General features: G+C 43.3%; 1 protein-coding gene across 1 annotated transcript; it reads left to right on the forward strand.

The window, feature by feature from the left end:
* The first annotated feature begins 1402 nt into the window (after positions 1-1402).
* PDIA6 (protein disulfide isomerase family A member 6) lies at positions 1403-17530 on the forward strand. The gene is made up of 13 exons (XM_030944874.1): positions 1403-1491; positions 4451-4592; positions 5407-5464; positions 6103-6229; positions 6725-6834; positions 8201-8334; positions 8749-8863; positions 9740-9880; positions 11071-11155; positions 11252-11324; positions 12329-12487; positions 15078-15174; positions 15910-17530. The coding sequence occupies exons 1-13, from the start codon at positions 1458-1460 to the stop codon at positions 15976-15978; spliced, it is 1344 nt and encodes a 447-aa protein (XP_030800734.1). The 5' UTR covers positions 1403-1457; the 3' UTR covers positions 15979-17530.
* Positions 17531-17534: the final 4 nt, after the last annotated feature.

Consider the following 17534-nt stretch of genomic DNA (forward strand, 5'->3'; position numbering starts at 1 on the left):
GAAACTATTCTTTTATGATTTCTGGGTTTGAGAATTTTACCTGGAGCAAACGTCATGCTAATTGCTTAATGGCGCCGTAAAATCTCATGTTTAGCTTTTTCACCATACCAGTGGAACATACGAGACACTTTCAAAAAATACTCATTGATGGTCTGCAAAGCAGCTCCTATTTGCTTTAGGAATCAGTAAAATAACAGAAATGTTTTGTTTTAAGATCTATAAAGTGCCACAAACCTGAACCTGCCTGCTCAGCAGCCTGCCCCTTTGACGGATGGAAATGCCAAGACATCAGTACTTTGTAGCCATTCCGATTAAAACATTTATTCCACGCATTTCTGTGTCCTCATTTCTGGAAAAACTTGAGGGTGAAAACGGCTGTCTGTTCTTACCATGTTAACAGTTTCATTCTCTCAAAAAATAGGACTGAACCCTACTGAAAAGTGCTATTTGTGAGCATGAAGTTGTGGAGGTGTGGATGGGGATAAAATGCAGACAACTTCAGATCCAGCTGCTGAAAAAATCTATTTCAATGGTATGTTAAATTCTATTACTATACTACAAATTTCACAGCTCACTTAATCGTGTAATCCTAGCTCTGCAAAAGTCTTTGGACCTGTACCCAATATAAAGCCCCAAACCCTAGGGTCCACCTGCAATGCGCAGTCTTTGGGGGAGGAGGGGGGCAGAATGGCAGCTTCTCCAGTCAGTTGTTTCCAGTGTTTTTGAACTGGGATGCTGATATTTCATACTGAAGAGCCACCTACATGCTGCGCTGCTGGACTCAAACTCTCCCAGCGTCTGCCGGATGCAGGCAGGTTACCCGGGCTTTAACAGCCCTTTATCAGCACGCACCAGTCCCCTCCCCCTGCTTGTATTTCCCCAGACTGCAGCAGACTCAGCCGGGCTAATTCCTGCAGCCGAGCTTGCGACTAAAAAAAATATTTTTTTTTTCAGATCTAGATCGCTGCCTTGGTTTTCACAGAGGCTATAGCAAAGCAGCTCGGCCACCTAACAGGACAAATCCCTGGCCTGCCTTCCTTCTCCCTGAAGGCCTGCGCGGGTTCTGGCCCAGGCCCGGGCAGCCGCCAGCGCTGAGGTGGGAGAGGCTGGGGGTGCTCTGAACAGTGCAAGACCCTCGGAAACTGCTGGAAGCACATTGAGGGAGCTCATCTCAGAGCACCAGAGCTGACGACGGCCATGCCCCCAGCAGCGCTGAGATTCCGACTCCGGCCTAGCTGCCGCCGCCACCCTCCTCCTTCTCCTCCCCCTCCGCCCCTCAGCGCCGCCCCAGCCCCCGCGCGCCGCAGCAGCTGGCGCGGCCGTTCCCCATTGGCTGCGGCGCTCCCCGGGCGCCGGCGCGGCCAATGCGCGGCGGCCACGGCGGGGCGCGTGGCGCGGGCGGGGCGGGGCACGCAGGCCGTGGCGGCGGCGGCGGCGGCTGAGGGAGCGGGGCAGCCATGGGGATGCGCGGAGCGGGCCGGCTGTGGTGGGGTAGGAGCCATGAGGGCCCGGAGGGCTGTCTGAGGGGGCGGCGGGACGCGGCTTCCCTTTCCCCGGCTTCGTGGGCCCCGTCGCGGCGGGAGGGAGCGGAGCCCGAGGCGGTGCGGCCGCTCCGCGGGGCGGCGGGCGGAGCGGGGAGCCTCCTGAAAGGAGGTTGTAAGCCAGGTGGGGATCGGCCTCTTCTCCCAGGCAGCTTGCAGTAGGACTAGAGGATATAGTCTTAAGGTGCGCCAGGGAAGGTTTAGATTGGACATTAGGACGAATTACGAATTTCCTCACCCGTAGGGTGATTAGCTGTTAGAACGGGCTGCCCGGGGCGGTGGTGGAGTCACCGTCCCCGTGTTTAAGGAAAGACTGGACGCGACACTCAGTGCCCTGGTCTGTTTGGCATGGGGATGATCGGTCATGGGCTGGATCTGATCTCAGAGTGCTTTCTCAGCCCCACTGATTCTGTGGGGGCAGCGCTCGCAATCCGGTCCGGCTGTGGCCGGTCTGTGCCGCGGGGGCGGGAGATTGCTCGGTGCGTTAGAGAAGCACATGTAGAGAGAGCCCAAAGATATCAGCAGAAAAAAAAAAAAAAACAACCAGAAAAGAAAACAAAACTATGGTTATTTCTCACCCTAATCAAAGACTTTGATTTGAGTAAGCGGCGGTGTTGTGCGTGCCTGGCTGCCCCGCCTTGCGATCTGGTGCTTTGAGGGCAACAAGAGAGCAGTGACCGAGGTCAAACGGAGGAGTCCGAGGGGGGCTGGTGTTCCCCATCCCCTGCCCCTGCTGCCGTCTCTTGTGTGCCGGAGGAATCGGTAAACGATTCCAAATCGGGCCCTTCCAAGGAAACGCCGAATGTGCCGCGAGCTCTGCTCGCCGAGCGCACGTGTGCGGGGATGTGGGGCCCGGCACACCGAGCACTGCTGCAGGAGGGGGTAATTGTAGGAGGAACTTCGCAGAGTCTTCATCATCATCCCGTGACAGAAGCTTTTTTTTATAATAGATCTCCTGACTTGCAACTTTTCTGTTCAGTTAGGACTAGTAATACCAGCATGGAGCTGCCTTAGCTGGTTTATTGATGCTTTTGTCTGTGTTATTTGCTTACATTAGAAAACAACTTTTGAAGTCAGATTATCTATTTATTTTTTCCTTAATAACTAGGACATATTTGCATTTATCTGGCTTGATGCTTGTAGGAAAATGATCTTTTTCTTTGCTGAAGTTGAATTAAACCTTGAATATTTCACTATAGAAAGGAAAGTTATGCCATCAGTTCATGACTCATAGTTTAAAAAATGATGCAATGACAGGGGACTAGGTGAATTCCACAATATCCTTTCTTTTGTGAGTTCTCTTTAGCAGGTGTATTTACATAAGCTAGAACTTCTGTCTTTCAAGGGACAGAAGTCACTGAGTGAATTCTGTCTTCTGAATGTATTCTGCCAGAGATCACCCAAAAGGTGAAGCAAGAATATGCTGATTTCAATTTAATGGTATCATTCTTCTAGAGGAGGTTTTTTCTCTTGAGAATGACTGTAACATTCAAGAAGCTTTTTCCATCCTTTTTTTCTTACTCTACCCCAGCAGCAGCTGCTGCTGTAGGTCATTGTAACATGCTGTGACAGCTACAGATTGCCTTGGAAGTCAGCTTTTCAATGCTGTTGAAGTGCTGCTTATATATGGGTATACTGAAGAGACAGAGCCAATCGAACACATATATCTGGTGGTGGAAACCGATTTTGATCACCCTCAAAGAAAAGGGTTGGGTCCTTGTGCTAGAAGAAACCATTAGGATGGGGTAGTGGTGCAGTGGAGAGGGGACTAGTTTATAGTGGCAATTCATCCTGATCTCTGCTTGACTAACCTGGAAGATGTTACTTCTGCCAGCTTCACTCTCCTGCAGAATAGGGGTAATGACACTGGCTGTTGTTGAGTGGGACTGATAAAGTGTAGGTGATGCTGTGCAGTCTGTATACCATGTGCTGGAGAGTTTCTGCATCATTGACCTGTTTTTCTCTCATGTTGAGCCTTGAGACAGAATCTGCAGCTTCCCATTCAAGTTGTTAACCACTTGCAGCAAAGCTTTTTTATGTCTGGTTCTGACTTGGGTGTCTGAGCTCTTACTCTCTCCAGTCTTTTGTGGATTAAGAAAAGTTTTTTGCTGGGTGGATTTTGTTACAGAAACGCTTGTCATCTCTTAGTCTCCCTGACTAGGTAGAAGGAAGGATTATGAAGTTTTATGTACAAAGTCTCAAGCAATAGTAAGTTCCAGAAATTATGAGAAGTGCGAAGCCATAAGAGAAAGCAATTTCCTTCTGTCTTTTAATGTTTTGGGTTTTTTAGCATTCTCAGGGTGCTTGAGTTGTTAACCAGAGAGATTTAGCTGTTGTTCTCCAGTCTGTTCCTAAAGACATAAATCAATGGTAGACTAAGATCCTCATGAGCAAGAATGATGCACTACCAGTGCATCAAGTGCTGGTCCTAAAATCACTGTAACTGTGCCAAGCCTAATTGGGACAGACCTGCATGATGTGATCCTACAAAAGATGTGTTTGAATGCCTGCTGTGCAAGAGGTTTGAACAATTGGCTTAGGAGTCTGTATAAGAACTGAAAGAAAACTTAGCTGATGGTGGGGATCCCTGCAGAAGTTCTGGTGGTCTGGTGCTAGCAGGAGTTAGGGTAGGAGCTTTGACACAAATTTCTCTGGAGAGCCACAGCAGGAGTGGTGTAACTCCAGCTAGCTTTAGGGACAGACCTTCTTTTACATGATCCTGTGGAATCATGTTTTAAGCAAGGAGGGAGAGCATCTATCTTGCCTTAACTTCCTTTTTTCATCTGGTCTAACTGGAATCCCTTCCCACCACTGCTGAGTTGCAAAGAATGGGGAGATGATTTAGCCATGGCAACAGGGGAGTCGTAAACGTTCAACAGGACTGCTGATGTCTTTGCTTTTCGTTGTAGGCACAGTGAGCTGCACTTTGTTCCTGGCAGTTAACAGTTTATATTCGGCCAGTGATGATGTGATAGAGCTCACACCAGCTAACTTCAACAAGGAGGTCATTCAGAGCGAGAGCCTGTGGCTCGTGGAGTTCTATGCCCCATGGTAAGAACTGCAGCTGTGTACTTGCTTGCTCGTATGACAGAGAAGCAGCACAGGAATCTGCTGCTGATAGCTCAAGGTTTCATTCAATTGTTGGCATCGCAGTTGTCAGTTTGATGGCCTCATGACTAGCAAAATAGCTGTACTTGGGATTCCTGCTTTAAATTATATTCATGGGGGAAAAAGGCAGGAATTGGCATTTCAAGTTTGCAAATAGAGCCTGGTAGCAAAACTTATGCCATTTTTCTGCTTGATTTATTCTGGTTAAATTAGTATTAAAAATGACTGATTAAAGTGCAGTAGGTAAGTGAGAAAGTCCCTCACTTCTGTGTTTCTGAGCCTAATTCTGGTGTGAAAGCACAGATCTGAATTCACGCTTCAAATTTCCAATTTCCATTTAAAAATACTGGCTTTATGCATCTCAATTTAGCATCCCTCTTCGTCTTCTTTCTGCTCAGGTCCAGAGTATGGAGTCCCTATTCCATTTTAATTCTGGTGATACATATATTGCATTTTTGTACAAATGCAATGTGATATTGCCATCCTAAGCTCCACATCCTGGAGAAAATGGCCTTTTGTTGTGACAGCTTGACCCTGGACCAAGAGGTTTAGGGGAAGCCTTGCTGTGCCTCTTGTAGTGTTGCTGCAGTCTATGTGGAGGTTTTTCTTCAGAAGCCTGAGTGATAATTTGATCTTGTGGCCCAGGCTCTTTTCCTCTTCATGAGTAAATCCTCAATCTCCTACAGTTTGCTGTGACTGTGAAATAGTTGTCAGATCTGAATTACATTCACCATTTTTTGTTTGTTTTTTCTAAAAGGTGTGGTCACTGTCAAAGGCTAACTCCTGAGTGGAAGAAAGCAGCAACAGCTTTGAAAGTAAGTTTAGCCTTTTGGATGTGCTTGTGGAAGTGTATTGAAGAGAGTTTGGCTGTTTGACATCTGGATTGGGAATATGGAGGGGTTTCGTCCTTACAACTATTATCACTTTAATCATACTTGTCTAGCCAGAAAAGTGTTATTCGGGCACCTGAAAACTCGGAATTTTTGTTTGGTTTGGTTTGTTGTATCCTTTTTAAAAGAAGCCATTAAATTGTTGAGGAAGAAAGTCAGTTCTGTCCCTGTGAATTCTCATTACTATTCTTGAGGACTGAAAACAGTTTTATAAGCCATTGGTGTTGACTGTTTTTTTAATTACAGAAAAATTAGTCATGTTGTGATTAGCTGAACTCTTGCCTATGTTAAATATATATATTCTCCTTGTTAGAAAACCAAACAAAAAAACCCAACTAAATAATAGCCCAAACAATTTAAAATTTATTTTGTCATGCTGAAGAAAGAAGTGGACATTTATAGTGTTCTGTAGTTTAATGCTTGTGGGGTAAAATACCTCTCTTCTGTTGCAGTCCTAGTACCTGCCCCTCCCTCTTCCCGCCTTCCCTTGTTCCCCCAGCAGGAAAAAGGTGTTAAATTGCTGTAGAGGTCTTGGGTGTCATTTTTTGGTTTTTTTTCTGCAGGGTGTAGTGAAAGTGGGTGCAGTAGATGCAGATAAGCATCAGTCCTTGGGTGGACAGTATGGAGTCAGAGGGTTTCCAACTATCAAGATATTTGGAGCCAACAAAAACAAAGCAGAGGATTATCAGGGTAAATGTGATGAATTTTTAGATATTGCATGCCTAAAACCTTCCCTAAATGCAGTAATCATGGTAGCTGTTAATGCTGTGTTGAGTGGTTTTTCCCTCCTGTCTAGTGCTTGTAGTAATGGAGAGACAGATGTGGAAGTGGTTTGACCAAACTCTGTATGTCTTAGAATTGATTAAAAAAACAGTCCCACCTGCAGTTCATAGTTGTTGAAGCTTGATAGGGAGTTTCAAGGAATTATTCCTTTCTTCCTGTTTATTTGGAGCTTGCCATAGAGTCACTCCTCATAAGAAAAGCCAAGTAATGAAAAGGTGAAGTCTGTCTTGCTGCTTGTGTTTAAGTCAGATGTCCCACCACTAGTACTGTATCACTCATAGCCTAGTCCTGCTTTTCCTGAAAGATCATTAGGGTGACAGAGGATTAAGTTTGTAATTAAGTTAGGAGCATACCTTAAACTGGCCTTTTGATGGTTTGATCATTTATTTTGCTGCACTGCAGGTGGCAGGACGAGCGAGCACGCTATCGTTGATGCTGCTCTAAGTGCTCTTCGGTCCCTGGTGAAAGAACGTCTTAGTGGCAGAAGTGGAGGATACAGTTCTGGAAGACAGGTATTTGAGGGAATGTGTGTTTGTTTTTCAGCTGGAGAGCTGTCTTGTACAGGACATCAAAGCTCCTAACTCAGTCACAGAATTGGGAGATGTCTGGAGTTTATTCCAGTCCAGGTGCCCAGCCCAGTGCAGGGCTAGCTGGAGCAGATTGCTCAGTCTCTGTCTCCTAAAGTTGTGTCTCCAAGAACTGAGACTCTAAATGGACTGCGTTCTCTGGGCTACCTCTTCCAGTATTTGACTGTTCACAGTAGAAATCTTTCCTCTTATGTTTTAGGTTACAGAATCATAGAATGATATTTCTTATATTTCAACTTTGTCACTTTTGTCTCCTGTTGCAGCAAAGAGCCTGCCTTTGTCTTCTTTACTGTCCTGCACCCTCTCATCACATGTCAGATGCTCAAAGCCCTTAATCAGCTCTGACCATTGGCTGGACTTGCTCCAGTGTGTGCATGCCTGTTCTGTGAGGGAGCCTAGAACTAGACACAGCACTCCAGGTGTTTCACGTTGTGCTGAGCAGAACATTGCCTCCTCAGACCTTCTGGCAACTCTCTGCCCAGTGCAGCTCAGGAGGCTGTTGACCACCTTTGCCACAGGATGGCAGTGCTGGCTCATGTTCAGCTTGCCCACCAGGACACTCGGGTTCCTCTTTGAAAAGTTACTTTCCAGCTAGTCAGTTTCCAGTGTGTACTCATATAGGGGGCTGTTACTCTCTGGGTGCATCTCCCTTTGAACTTTGGGGTTCCTGTTAGCCCCATTCTCCAGGTGGTTCAGGTACCATTTGCCTAATCCTAATCTAAATTAGGCAGATTAAGTTTTTTTAACTTGGTAGTGTTTTTCTGAAGTTGGTTTGCGGGATTTCTTCCTGAAGGTAAATTGAAAAGCTTCCTGCTCCTAGTGCTATTTCTGAGTTGTGGTGCAAATACATTCTGACATCCTCGGGGCGGGCCACATAGAAGATCTGGGTGGACTGTGCCCTGTAGTGTGTATCACACTCCCACTTGTTTGTTTTGCTTGCAAACCAGCACTTGGTTCCAGATGGAGTTGGGCGTTGGAGAGCACTTTATTCATGGACAGATCAGTGCATGAAGAACTGAAAAAGTGTTCCTCCATCTTCTTGGTAGTCTGCTTGACCTGATTTCTCTTTTTTCAAGAGAAGATTCATTTGCTGTGTCTTGAAAATGCTGTGGGGAGTAGGCTGTGTGTACTGTCAGTTCTAAAAAAGGAAAGTTGTATGACCTTACACTGCCTGTTTTGTATCTTGCTCAAACAAAGATCATTTGGTTCAATGTGACACACACAGGAGTTGGCCTGTGTGGGAGACCAGTTTTGGTTACTTCTTATGTGAGGGTCTGTTTGTTTCTTACAGAGCCGGGAGAGCGGAGGTGGAGATAAGAAGGATGTCATTGAGTTGACTGATGACAGCTTTGATAAGAATGTCATAAATAGCGATGATGTATGGATGGTGGAGTTTTATGCCCCATGGTGTGGGCACTGCAAAAAGTAAATGAGGTTTTATTTTAACAGTTCAGTTCCTGTTAGTGCCTGTTTTGTGTAACACCCTTAATCCCCTAAAAGAGACCTTGCATCTCTGGTATACCAGAAGTGAGCTTTTTTTGTAAGGTGATCTAACAAAAATTTGTGGGCTTCTGATTAGGGCCCCTTCGTGCTGCTCTGGCTGCACTCCTCCTTAGCAGTAAAATTCCCAGTTATCAGTAGAAATAAGATCTGGAAGTTATATTAAACTTTTAATTCCTTCCAATGAAGGACATCAGTCTTGTTTGGATAACCCTCTTAGGTGTCATTCTCAGCAAGAGACTTTTTTTCTTCACTAAAACATTCTACATAATGTTGAAGTGTGGTATGCTTTTGCTAGCTCTGAGAGACCTTAGGACACTTGTACTCTCTGTTTTTCAGCCTGGAGCCAGAATGGGCAGCTGCTGCCACTGAGGTGAAGGAACAAACAAAAGGAAAAGTAAAGCTGGCTGCGGTAGATGCAACAGTCAATCAGATGCTGGCAGGCCGATATGGGGTGAGTGTGCTCTGCAGTGGTTACAATTTCCTTTCCATCTCTACCAAATCAGATTTCTCTTCAATCCTTACTGAACCGTTCCTTAGTCTGGTACTGCTTAAATGTTTTGTGCCAAAAATAAGTGACACATTCAGTTTGTTTCCCACAAATAATTGATGAATGTGAGTAGCAACATAAATAAATGGAGAAAGAGGAAAAGAATTATTCTGGATGTTGCTGAGGAGAAAGGCTATTTATTTCCATAACATCTTGTATACCTTTATCATCTGGAGTGAGAGGTCTCTTTCTTGAGACTGTAGGCTGGTTGGGCATCTCTGGAACCCTTGGAGCCTTTTATCAGGGATCACTCTGACAGCATCAGCTGCCCAGATCAGGTGTGTTGCTCACCAAAAGAGAGTGGATACTCTTGAATTTTTAGTACAGTCTGTGGAGCTTACAGTGTGCTGCATAGTTTCCCTCTAAGTGTACATGGCTGACAACGTAGAGGGAGCGCTGAGCAAGATTTACTGGAAGTGTAGCCAAAGGAGCTTAAGGTCCACTTACTGCCATGAGGCCCAGTGTTGTCCACCCCCAGACAAATCAGGAAATTAATGTTTAATAAATACCAACATAAAGATAGTCCTCATGGTGCTTAAACCTGCAGTGCTGGTTCATCAGGCCAAAACCCCAAACATTATTGTACATTCACCTTGTTTTGAATTGTTGCAAAGGTAGGAAGCTACAAAATTCAAGTTGAGTCAGAACATGTGAGACTCGATACACAAAGATGTTGAATCTCCTCCCTTGCTCTTAGTCTAGAGGACATCAGACAAGCAGATAACTTCTACCATAAATATTAAGGTTTATTTGAGCTGATGGTTTAAACTTGTCTTGCAGATTCGTGGATTTCCCACCATTAAAATCTTCCAGAAAGGAGAAGACCCTGTTGATTATGATGGTGGGAGAACTAGATCTGACATTATTGCTCGTGCTCTGGATCTGTTTTCTGATAATGCACCACCACCTGAGCTCCTGGAGGTACCTATACATCATTTTCTCAAATTTCTTTTCCATCATACTCTTGGCAGCAGTTTTTACTGGTCTATATGAACTCTAAATAAAACTGCCTAAGTGTGGTGCTTCTGCACTGTTTTGCCCCAGAAAGTAAAGGATGACAAGCTTTGAGTAACAAAAAGCTGAATGCTCATTTCTGCCATGCAGTCTGGAAGATGGTCAGAATTCATACAGCGAAGGCATTGACAGGATGGTGCCAGGGTGTCTGAATCTGCTCTTGAGGAATGAGTGAAAAAGTTGAGTTCTGTTCCCCATCTCTTTTCTTAAAATAAAAGGGCAGGGCCTTGCCATTTGCAAGCTGTCCATTAGGAGATGCATGATGAGTAGTTTTGCTTGTTGTCCAAAAAACTCCACCCTCTGTCAGGTGACTTCTTTTTTCAGCTTGCTGTTGGTAGGTTTGAAATGGTGATCACTTGTCTCCAAAGTGAGGTGCACACAAGACAGTCCATTGGGATGCAGGAAGGAAAAAAAGAAATATCTGTACTATTAGTAAAGATATTTTTATATGGTGCTTATTTAATCTTTCTTACCCTTCTTAATTTTTTATTTTGTATGCATTCTAATATTAATACATCAATACATGTTGATGTATGTGTATATGCATACAATTGATTTATATATATCAGAGGCTGCATGCTTAGAAATTTATTTACTGGTAGGATGCACAAAGGTTGGAGACCACTGTTGTAGGTCACTGGATCAATTCCTTTTTGAGATAGATCCCACAAAAACAGTGTTGCTGTTACTGTTGCTTGAAAATCCTCATCCACAGCAAAAGCTGCCTCTGCTGGCTCTCCTTGTGCTCACAGGCATTTACATGGTCCTGGGGGTGCTCTTTCCAGCCTTGGGCAAGAACAGTGATTTTGAGCAAGAAGTTACATCTGACTGTGCCTTCTGTAAGCCTTTATGGTACTGCAGTTTCTTGTTCCTGCAAGTCTCAACAGAAGACTTTGTGAACTCTTTGTAAATTACTCTTGTGCTGGGGGACCAGTGAAGTAGAAGAGACTTGTAAGCTTTTGTGTCAAGTTGTTTCAATGCTTACTGCTCTGCAGGATGGAGTTATTAGGCTGTTGGAGGGAAGTACAGTCGCAACTGAAGAACCAGATCTTACTGTCATTGACTTTGTGTGCTGACTTTGTGCTCCTTTCTTCTAGATAATTAGTGAGGATGTTCTGAAGAGTACCTGTGATGCTCATCAGCTCTGCATCATTTCTGTCTTGCCTCATATTCTTGACACAGGTACACATACAAGCAAGCAGACTTCTGTATGAATTTGTCACTTATAGCATGTATTGGACAAGTATTTTAACTTGTCCAATTCTGTTTAACAAACAGGAGCTTCAGGAAGAAATTCTTACCTGGATGTCATGTTAAAAATGGCTGAAAAATACAAAAAGAAAATGTGGGGGTAAGTGTTATTGTCCACTGTCATCTTGGAAAAGATGTGATCATTTCTGGGGGTAAATGGGATAAAATTTGTATGATACTTGTTCAGGCTACAGAAAGGGTTGTTCCTTGTTCAGGGTAGCATATCTTGGTATTTCACAAATTACTGGAGAAGGGAATGCTGTGACTTTAAAATAGCCCTTTTTTAAAATTTCATTCACCTCTCAAATTCTGCATTTACAAGTGATATCTAAGCATTAATGAAATTAAGCATCTTTTACTCTTGTCCTGAATACTCATGTATTTTAGGGAGGTTTCTTTTACCGTCTTTTGCTGGTTGGTCAGTGTGCCAGTGTGACTGTTGAATTCTCAAAGAGCCAAGTAAATTGCAGGTTATTAACATGTTTCATGCTCTCAAAGAAACAGGCCAGCAGGCTGTGCCTTTACTCCTCCTTCTCTTAGGTGCAGTTTAGAATCTCTGGGACTTCTCAGGAAATGAGAGCTGTTTGTCACACTGACTGCTGTGAAGAGGAGCAAAATGGCATGAAAGCCTGGGGGAAAATGCTGAGATTGGCTCATTCCAGAGGTTCCTCAGGGGTCTTGCTAAGATGAGAGGAACGGAGACTGAGCATCCTTAGCTAGAAATCCTCCATAGTGATATTTGGGCAGGACCTTGTAATCTTTAGATCTGTAACTTAAGTACTTTTAAACCTTCCCCTTAATACTAGCTAAAGTGTAGGTGTGTGTCCACATTGCTAACATAGTTTTTCCCCAGCCCACTGTTTAGTGGCTGTTCTTACCCAGCTGTTGGTGGCTGTGTGGGTGGGCCTAGAGGTGCTGCTGAGAGGGGGCTTTCTTCTGTTGCAAGGTTCAGGATCAGGACTTTCCTTTTCTCTGCTGACTTTGAAAGTGTCAAGGGCAATACAGACCCCTGCTTGAACTCTACAGGGTTGCAGGATACGTGATTTGAAAATTATTGTGGTGCCTATCCTCATTATTAATTTTCTATTTCATCTTTTCCTCAAGGTGGCTGTGGACAGAAGCTGGTGCTCAATCAGATCTTGAGAGCTCTCTGGGGATTGGAGGCTTTGGGTATCCAGCAATGGCAGCTGTTAATGCTCGGAAGATGAAATTTGCCCTTCTGAAAGGATCATTCAGTGAGCAAGGGATTAATGAGTTTCTCAGGTATGAAATCTTTAAGTGACTTAAATCTTTCTGTACCTAGGGCTATGATTCTTTAGACTACAAGCAGACTCTCCTCCATCACACAAGACTTGCATGGTTAAGAGAATTAAGATGAAAATTCTGTGGAGTCAGGGAATGGTTTCAATGGCAATTGCAATAAAGCAGTCATTACCTTTTTGTGGTGCGCAGAATTAAGTTGGCCATTTAGACTTAAATAGGTAGTTTTAGTACAATATTTGAAAACAGAAGTAGACTTTGATGTTGAAAAATTCTGTTTCTCTTAAGAAATAACTTACTAATGAATTCCATTTAATTCCGATGGTGCATTCTGGTTAGTCATTAGTAATTGGAAAGTCCCCAGTTTGGGAATCACAGTGGGTGCTGTTGAAGTTCTTGAGGTTGTATATGTTGCTGTTCATCTTTCTGATTCGGTTTGGTCCTGTCTTCCCCCTCCCAACTTTCCATTCTCCTGGCACTTGATAAATTGATTGGGAGAGTTGTTTCAACTCCATCCAAAAAGTCAATAACTCACTGCTTAGCACAAGTCCTGTTGTACTGCCTCTTGTGTAGCTGGACAGGAGCCAGTGCTGAGAAGAGTGGAATAGGGAAAGGAAGTAAAGAGGATGACAGAAGGTGGCAGCAGCACTGAAACAGAGCAGCTAAACTTAAAGTGTTACTTTAGTGTGGTCAAAGTGAAGTGGGAACTCTGCTTCCACATTGTCCTGGTTTATGGCAGATTTGGGAGAAGAATCCTAAAGGGGTTCTTTTAGAAAGTAAATTTAAGCAGCCTCTCCCCCAACTGGTTTGGGAGAAGATTTCCTTGGAAAAAAACTCTTTTATTTAACAGGCAAAGCGTTTACCAGCACAAAAAAACCAAATGAACCGTATTTAACAATAAAACCTCTTGCTGCTCTGAAGAGATGACTAACTCAAAGTCCCCTTTGTAGCTTGCAGTTCTGCTCACTCAGTCTCTTATCAGTCCCTCCAGCGCTAGAAATGCCACGGCCCAGGCCCAGCCTGGTGGGCCACAGATGTGAGCTGCCAGTGCTCTTCTGGGCTTTCAGTCCAGAGCAGGTTTAAACAGTTCCAAAAAAAAAGAAAAACCACAGTCCAGGGAACTTTTCTGCCTTAGCTAGCTAAAAACTAAAAGCAAAGGAACGCGCTCTCCCGCCGTCTGTCTGTGCTGCAGACAACACTGTTCAGGAGAAGGATGTGGGGGACTAAGTGCAGTGTCTGATAAAAAACTGTGCGCTTCTTCTCTCTCTCATTTGCTCTTGGAACCACTTTTAAAGGTGCAAAACTTATTTCTGGCCTAAACAGACAAATGGGGATAGAAGCATTATGAAGTCACCTCAGGACACACATAAAGGACCAGCTGCCGTAAATTACGCAAGAGCCTCTGAGACCTTACATTAGAAGTGTTGTTTCCATGTTTGTCCTTGAAGAATGGCAGAAACAGCAAGAATTGCAAAAGCAAATGCAACAGCCTCTCCCCACCTTCCGTAAGAAGCACATTAATTGAATGCAGTTCCTACTGGATTAATGGAATCAGTGCTACATTCTTACCTGTGAAAGTGATCAGACTTTCTTCTTAATGCCAAAAAAAAGGAACATTCTTAGGGCATCAAGTTAGGATACAGATGCAAGAAGAGAAATACCAGATGGTTTGTACTAATGTACATGAAAGTGTCTGCCTTTGTGAAACATAGCAAATTTTCTTAGTCTATAAAGTCCATCTTAGTGAGGCCTCTCCTGGGTGAGGCTGGATGGTGCTTCAAGGACACAACAGCCAATTTAACAGCTTATATTGCATTAGGTAATTGATTTGGTATTGTCTTGTCATGCAGCACTGCTTGCTAGAATAGTCTCTTCCTGCCACTTCAGCTCAGCTATGCTGCCTAGAGAAAGCTGTATAATCATAGCTGGTGTGGCTGGCCATTCATTCAGCTCCTGTAGGCAGCTTCTGCAATCTAATAAGCAGTCTCAGCAATGTTGACTACAAGTAAGGAAATTGACACTGTGAAGAGCAGAAAAATTATGAATTCCATTTGGGGAGGAATGCTAATTCAGTCTTACTTGCATCTGAAAGATCAAAGGAATTAGCTCCTCAGGATTTTAATGCTGGGCTCTTTGAGCAAGCCTAACTAGCAAGCTCAGGATGGAGTGTCTCAAACAAAGCTGGTTACCTGAAACCCTTTGGAACCCATGGAGGCTGTCTCCAGTAAAGAAAATCACTGATGATTTCCACTAATACTTGCAGGTGACTTCCAGAACTAGAATTACAGGCTCCCCTTGGAGTTACTTTAAGTGATAAACTGTTAAAGAGGCTGCATTGATCTGATTTTTACACTGCTGAAATATGAAATAGTGTATCTCACAGATGTCTTTGAATCCAGTTGTAAATTTTCAATGCTGCTTTAAGGGCTTTGTCATTTTCTGCTTCTTGAAGTTTTTGCATCCATACAGTTTAGATCTACTTAAAGAGATGAAATCTTGAACTCGTATTCCTCTTATCTGAAGCAGGCTCTGTTCCAGGGGGATGGAAGTTGGAGGAATTTCTTTAATTTAACTTCTACTTGTTTTTTGTCAGGGAACTCTCCGTTGGTCGTGGTTCTACAGCACCAGTGGGTGGTGGAGCTTTCCCCAAAATTCATTCAGTTGAACCTTGGGATGGCAAAGATGGTGAGGTAAGAGATACTCCATTTCTGAAAGTGCTCAGCAATGGTGTTCAGAAGTGACAGGATAGAGTAACTAACACCTGTCAGTGTGAAAGTTCCTGTTCTAACAAGATTGTGGCAACTTGTGTTGATGGTTTCCTCTTATCTTAATCTTGCCAGCAGAGCAAATGGTATATTGATCATCTGACATTGCAGACCAGATGTTCCTCCTACTGTTAGGATGTGATCTGAAAGCTGGATCACTTAAGGCAGAAATGTATTACCACTGCTGACTAAGGGAGATGGTAGTGCATGCATTCAAGACCCCCAGTGTTGTGGAGTTCTGAATATGCTGACCTTGCCATCAAGGTTTTAATGCCAGAAAGCTTGTTAGGTAAAGCCTGTGTAATAAATAACATGGTGACCAAGTCTGCCTTCTTAAGGTTCAACATTGCTGTAAAAACCAAAGTTACTGCAGTCCTTTGATCTACTTCAGATAGATAAAAACACAGAATAGGGTAGTGGTTTTGTTACATAGTTTATTTGTATAGCCTTCATCAGGAGTATTTTGATTAGTGAAAAAACAACCTCCTAGTCTAAACTCTGATCGCTTGTCCTGTGCTTAGTGCACTTGGAGTTTTGTGAATGAAAGAGATGACAGGAGAGAGCTTTACTCTCAGGATGAAGTAAGGATCTTTCCATCTCAGGGATCTCCTGGCATTAAGCACTTCTAAACTTGTACTCAAAACCTTCCCTTTTTAACAGCTTCCAGTTGAAGATGACATTGATCTCAGTGATGTGGATCTGGATGACTTGGGTAAAGATGAGCTGTGAGATCTTCAGGAAACTTCTTTTCTTGGGAGAGCCTGTGCAGCAGTTTGCAGCCTGGATCACAATCAGACAGATATTTCAGTGGCCTTTTTCTGGAGAAGTAGCACATGACACACTGTGCTATTGGATGCACTGCAGCAGTGGACTGTACGCATCTCAAGAAAACATTGCAGAAATTCTATGAATTGTCATAACCAGTAAACTTGATTGTATTCTGTGTAACAAATATTTTGAGGACAACATGGATATTTCTTTGGAACATCTTGGGTTTTATTTTGTTGATAATGTGCTGTTTGAGTGTTACTGGAGGCTGTTAGTGTAACCAATTTTAACTGTAATTTTTTTCATGGAGGTGGAACCTGCTTGGCTTCTGTTTCAATTAAAGAATAAAATATTTTTTGACACACAGTGTTAGTCTTGTATAGAGTAAGAAAGGTGCACGTAGTACAAGCAGTCCCATTTTGGATGACTCTTTAAAGTGAACTTTAGAATAGAGAGGCTTGTGCATAGGAGAGTCCTAAACCATCTCCTTGCTGTGAGATCTTGACAGTTTGGCCTAAAGCTTGATAAGATGGACAATCTTAGTTTAAATGCTCTTCAGTCTTCCTTTTCCTATTCCTTCTCAGGGGCTTTCTCTTTCTTTGTGCCAGGCTTCATAAGATCATTAAAACAATGGAAGTGGGATTGCTGCTGCAATGAGAGATGCTGGGAGCTGTCAGTCTTTCCCCTGGATTAGTGATGAAGCTAATCTGTGTTTTAGGGCGTAAGGATTTCCAGGTGCTAACAGAAAACCACCCTGGTGCTGTCTCCAGCAAATAAAGTAATATTTCTTCGCTTCCCATCTGGCATTGTTTTGATCTGAAATTGCTATTTCCTTTGGAAGGGGAATCAGGACTGTGAATAGGGATATTTACTGCTGCTTTTTTTAATAAAAAAACTATTATTTTATTGCTCTCCATGTCTTGTATATTAGTGTCTAGTGAAGTGACCCTGATGTGATCAGCTTGTTTATAAATAAGGAATGAAAGAGCTGAAAGATTCCCCTTCTTTCAAGGAAATAACATAATGTGGATATTTGTCATCTGGTGTCTGTAAGAGATTGCCCGTAGCTCATCCCCGTGAAAGGCAGTGTCAGAACCATGGGCAGCCAGCAGTAACTGCTGATTCCATGCAGGAGATGTGCTCCAACTCTTAAATCATCCCAGCAGATGAGCTGTAATGGAACTGTTCTAACTGAAATATCTTTGCAAAAACTAAACTCATGAGTACTTGGGACTGTAAGTCATATTATGATAAGTTCCACAGCACTTCTGAGGATCTTTTCTCTTAGGCTTTTGGGTTTTTTGGTTAAATTAAAGGAACTTTGGGCTTTGCTCTGATGCTTTCAACTTTTTCTGTTTGGATTTTTTTAAGTTTGCTTTGTTAGAAAAAGAGGACTGTAAACACCTAGTAGATCTATTAGCCACCATATTTTTTAAATTGTTTTATTTCAAGTCCAGTAGATATTCCATCTTTGTAATTTACCAAAAAAATAAATACTATCATAGTACCTCTGCCTC

Source organism: Camarhynchus parvulus, chromosome 3 (genome assembly GCF_901933205.1).
Source record: "Camarhynchus parvulus chromosome 3, STF_HiC, whole genome shotgun sequence".
Taxonomy (NCBI): Eukaryota; Metazoa; Chordata; class Aves; order Passeriformes; family Thraupidae; genus Camarhynchus; species Camarhynchus parvulus.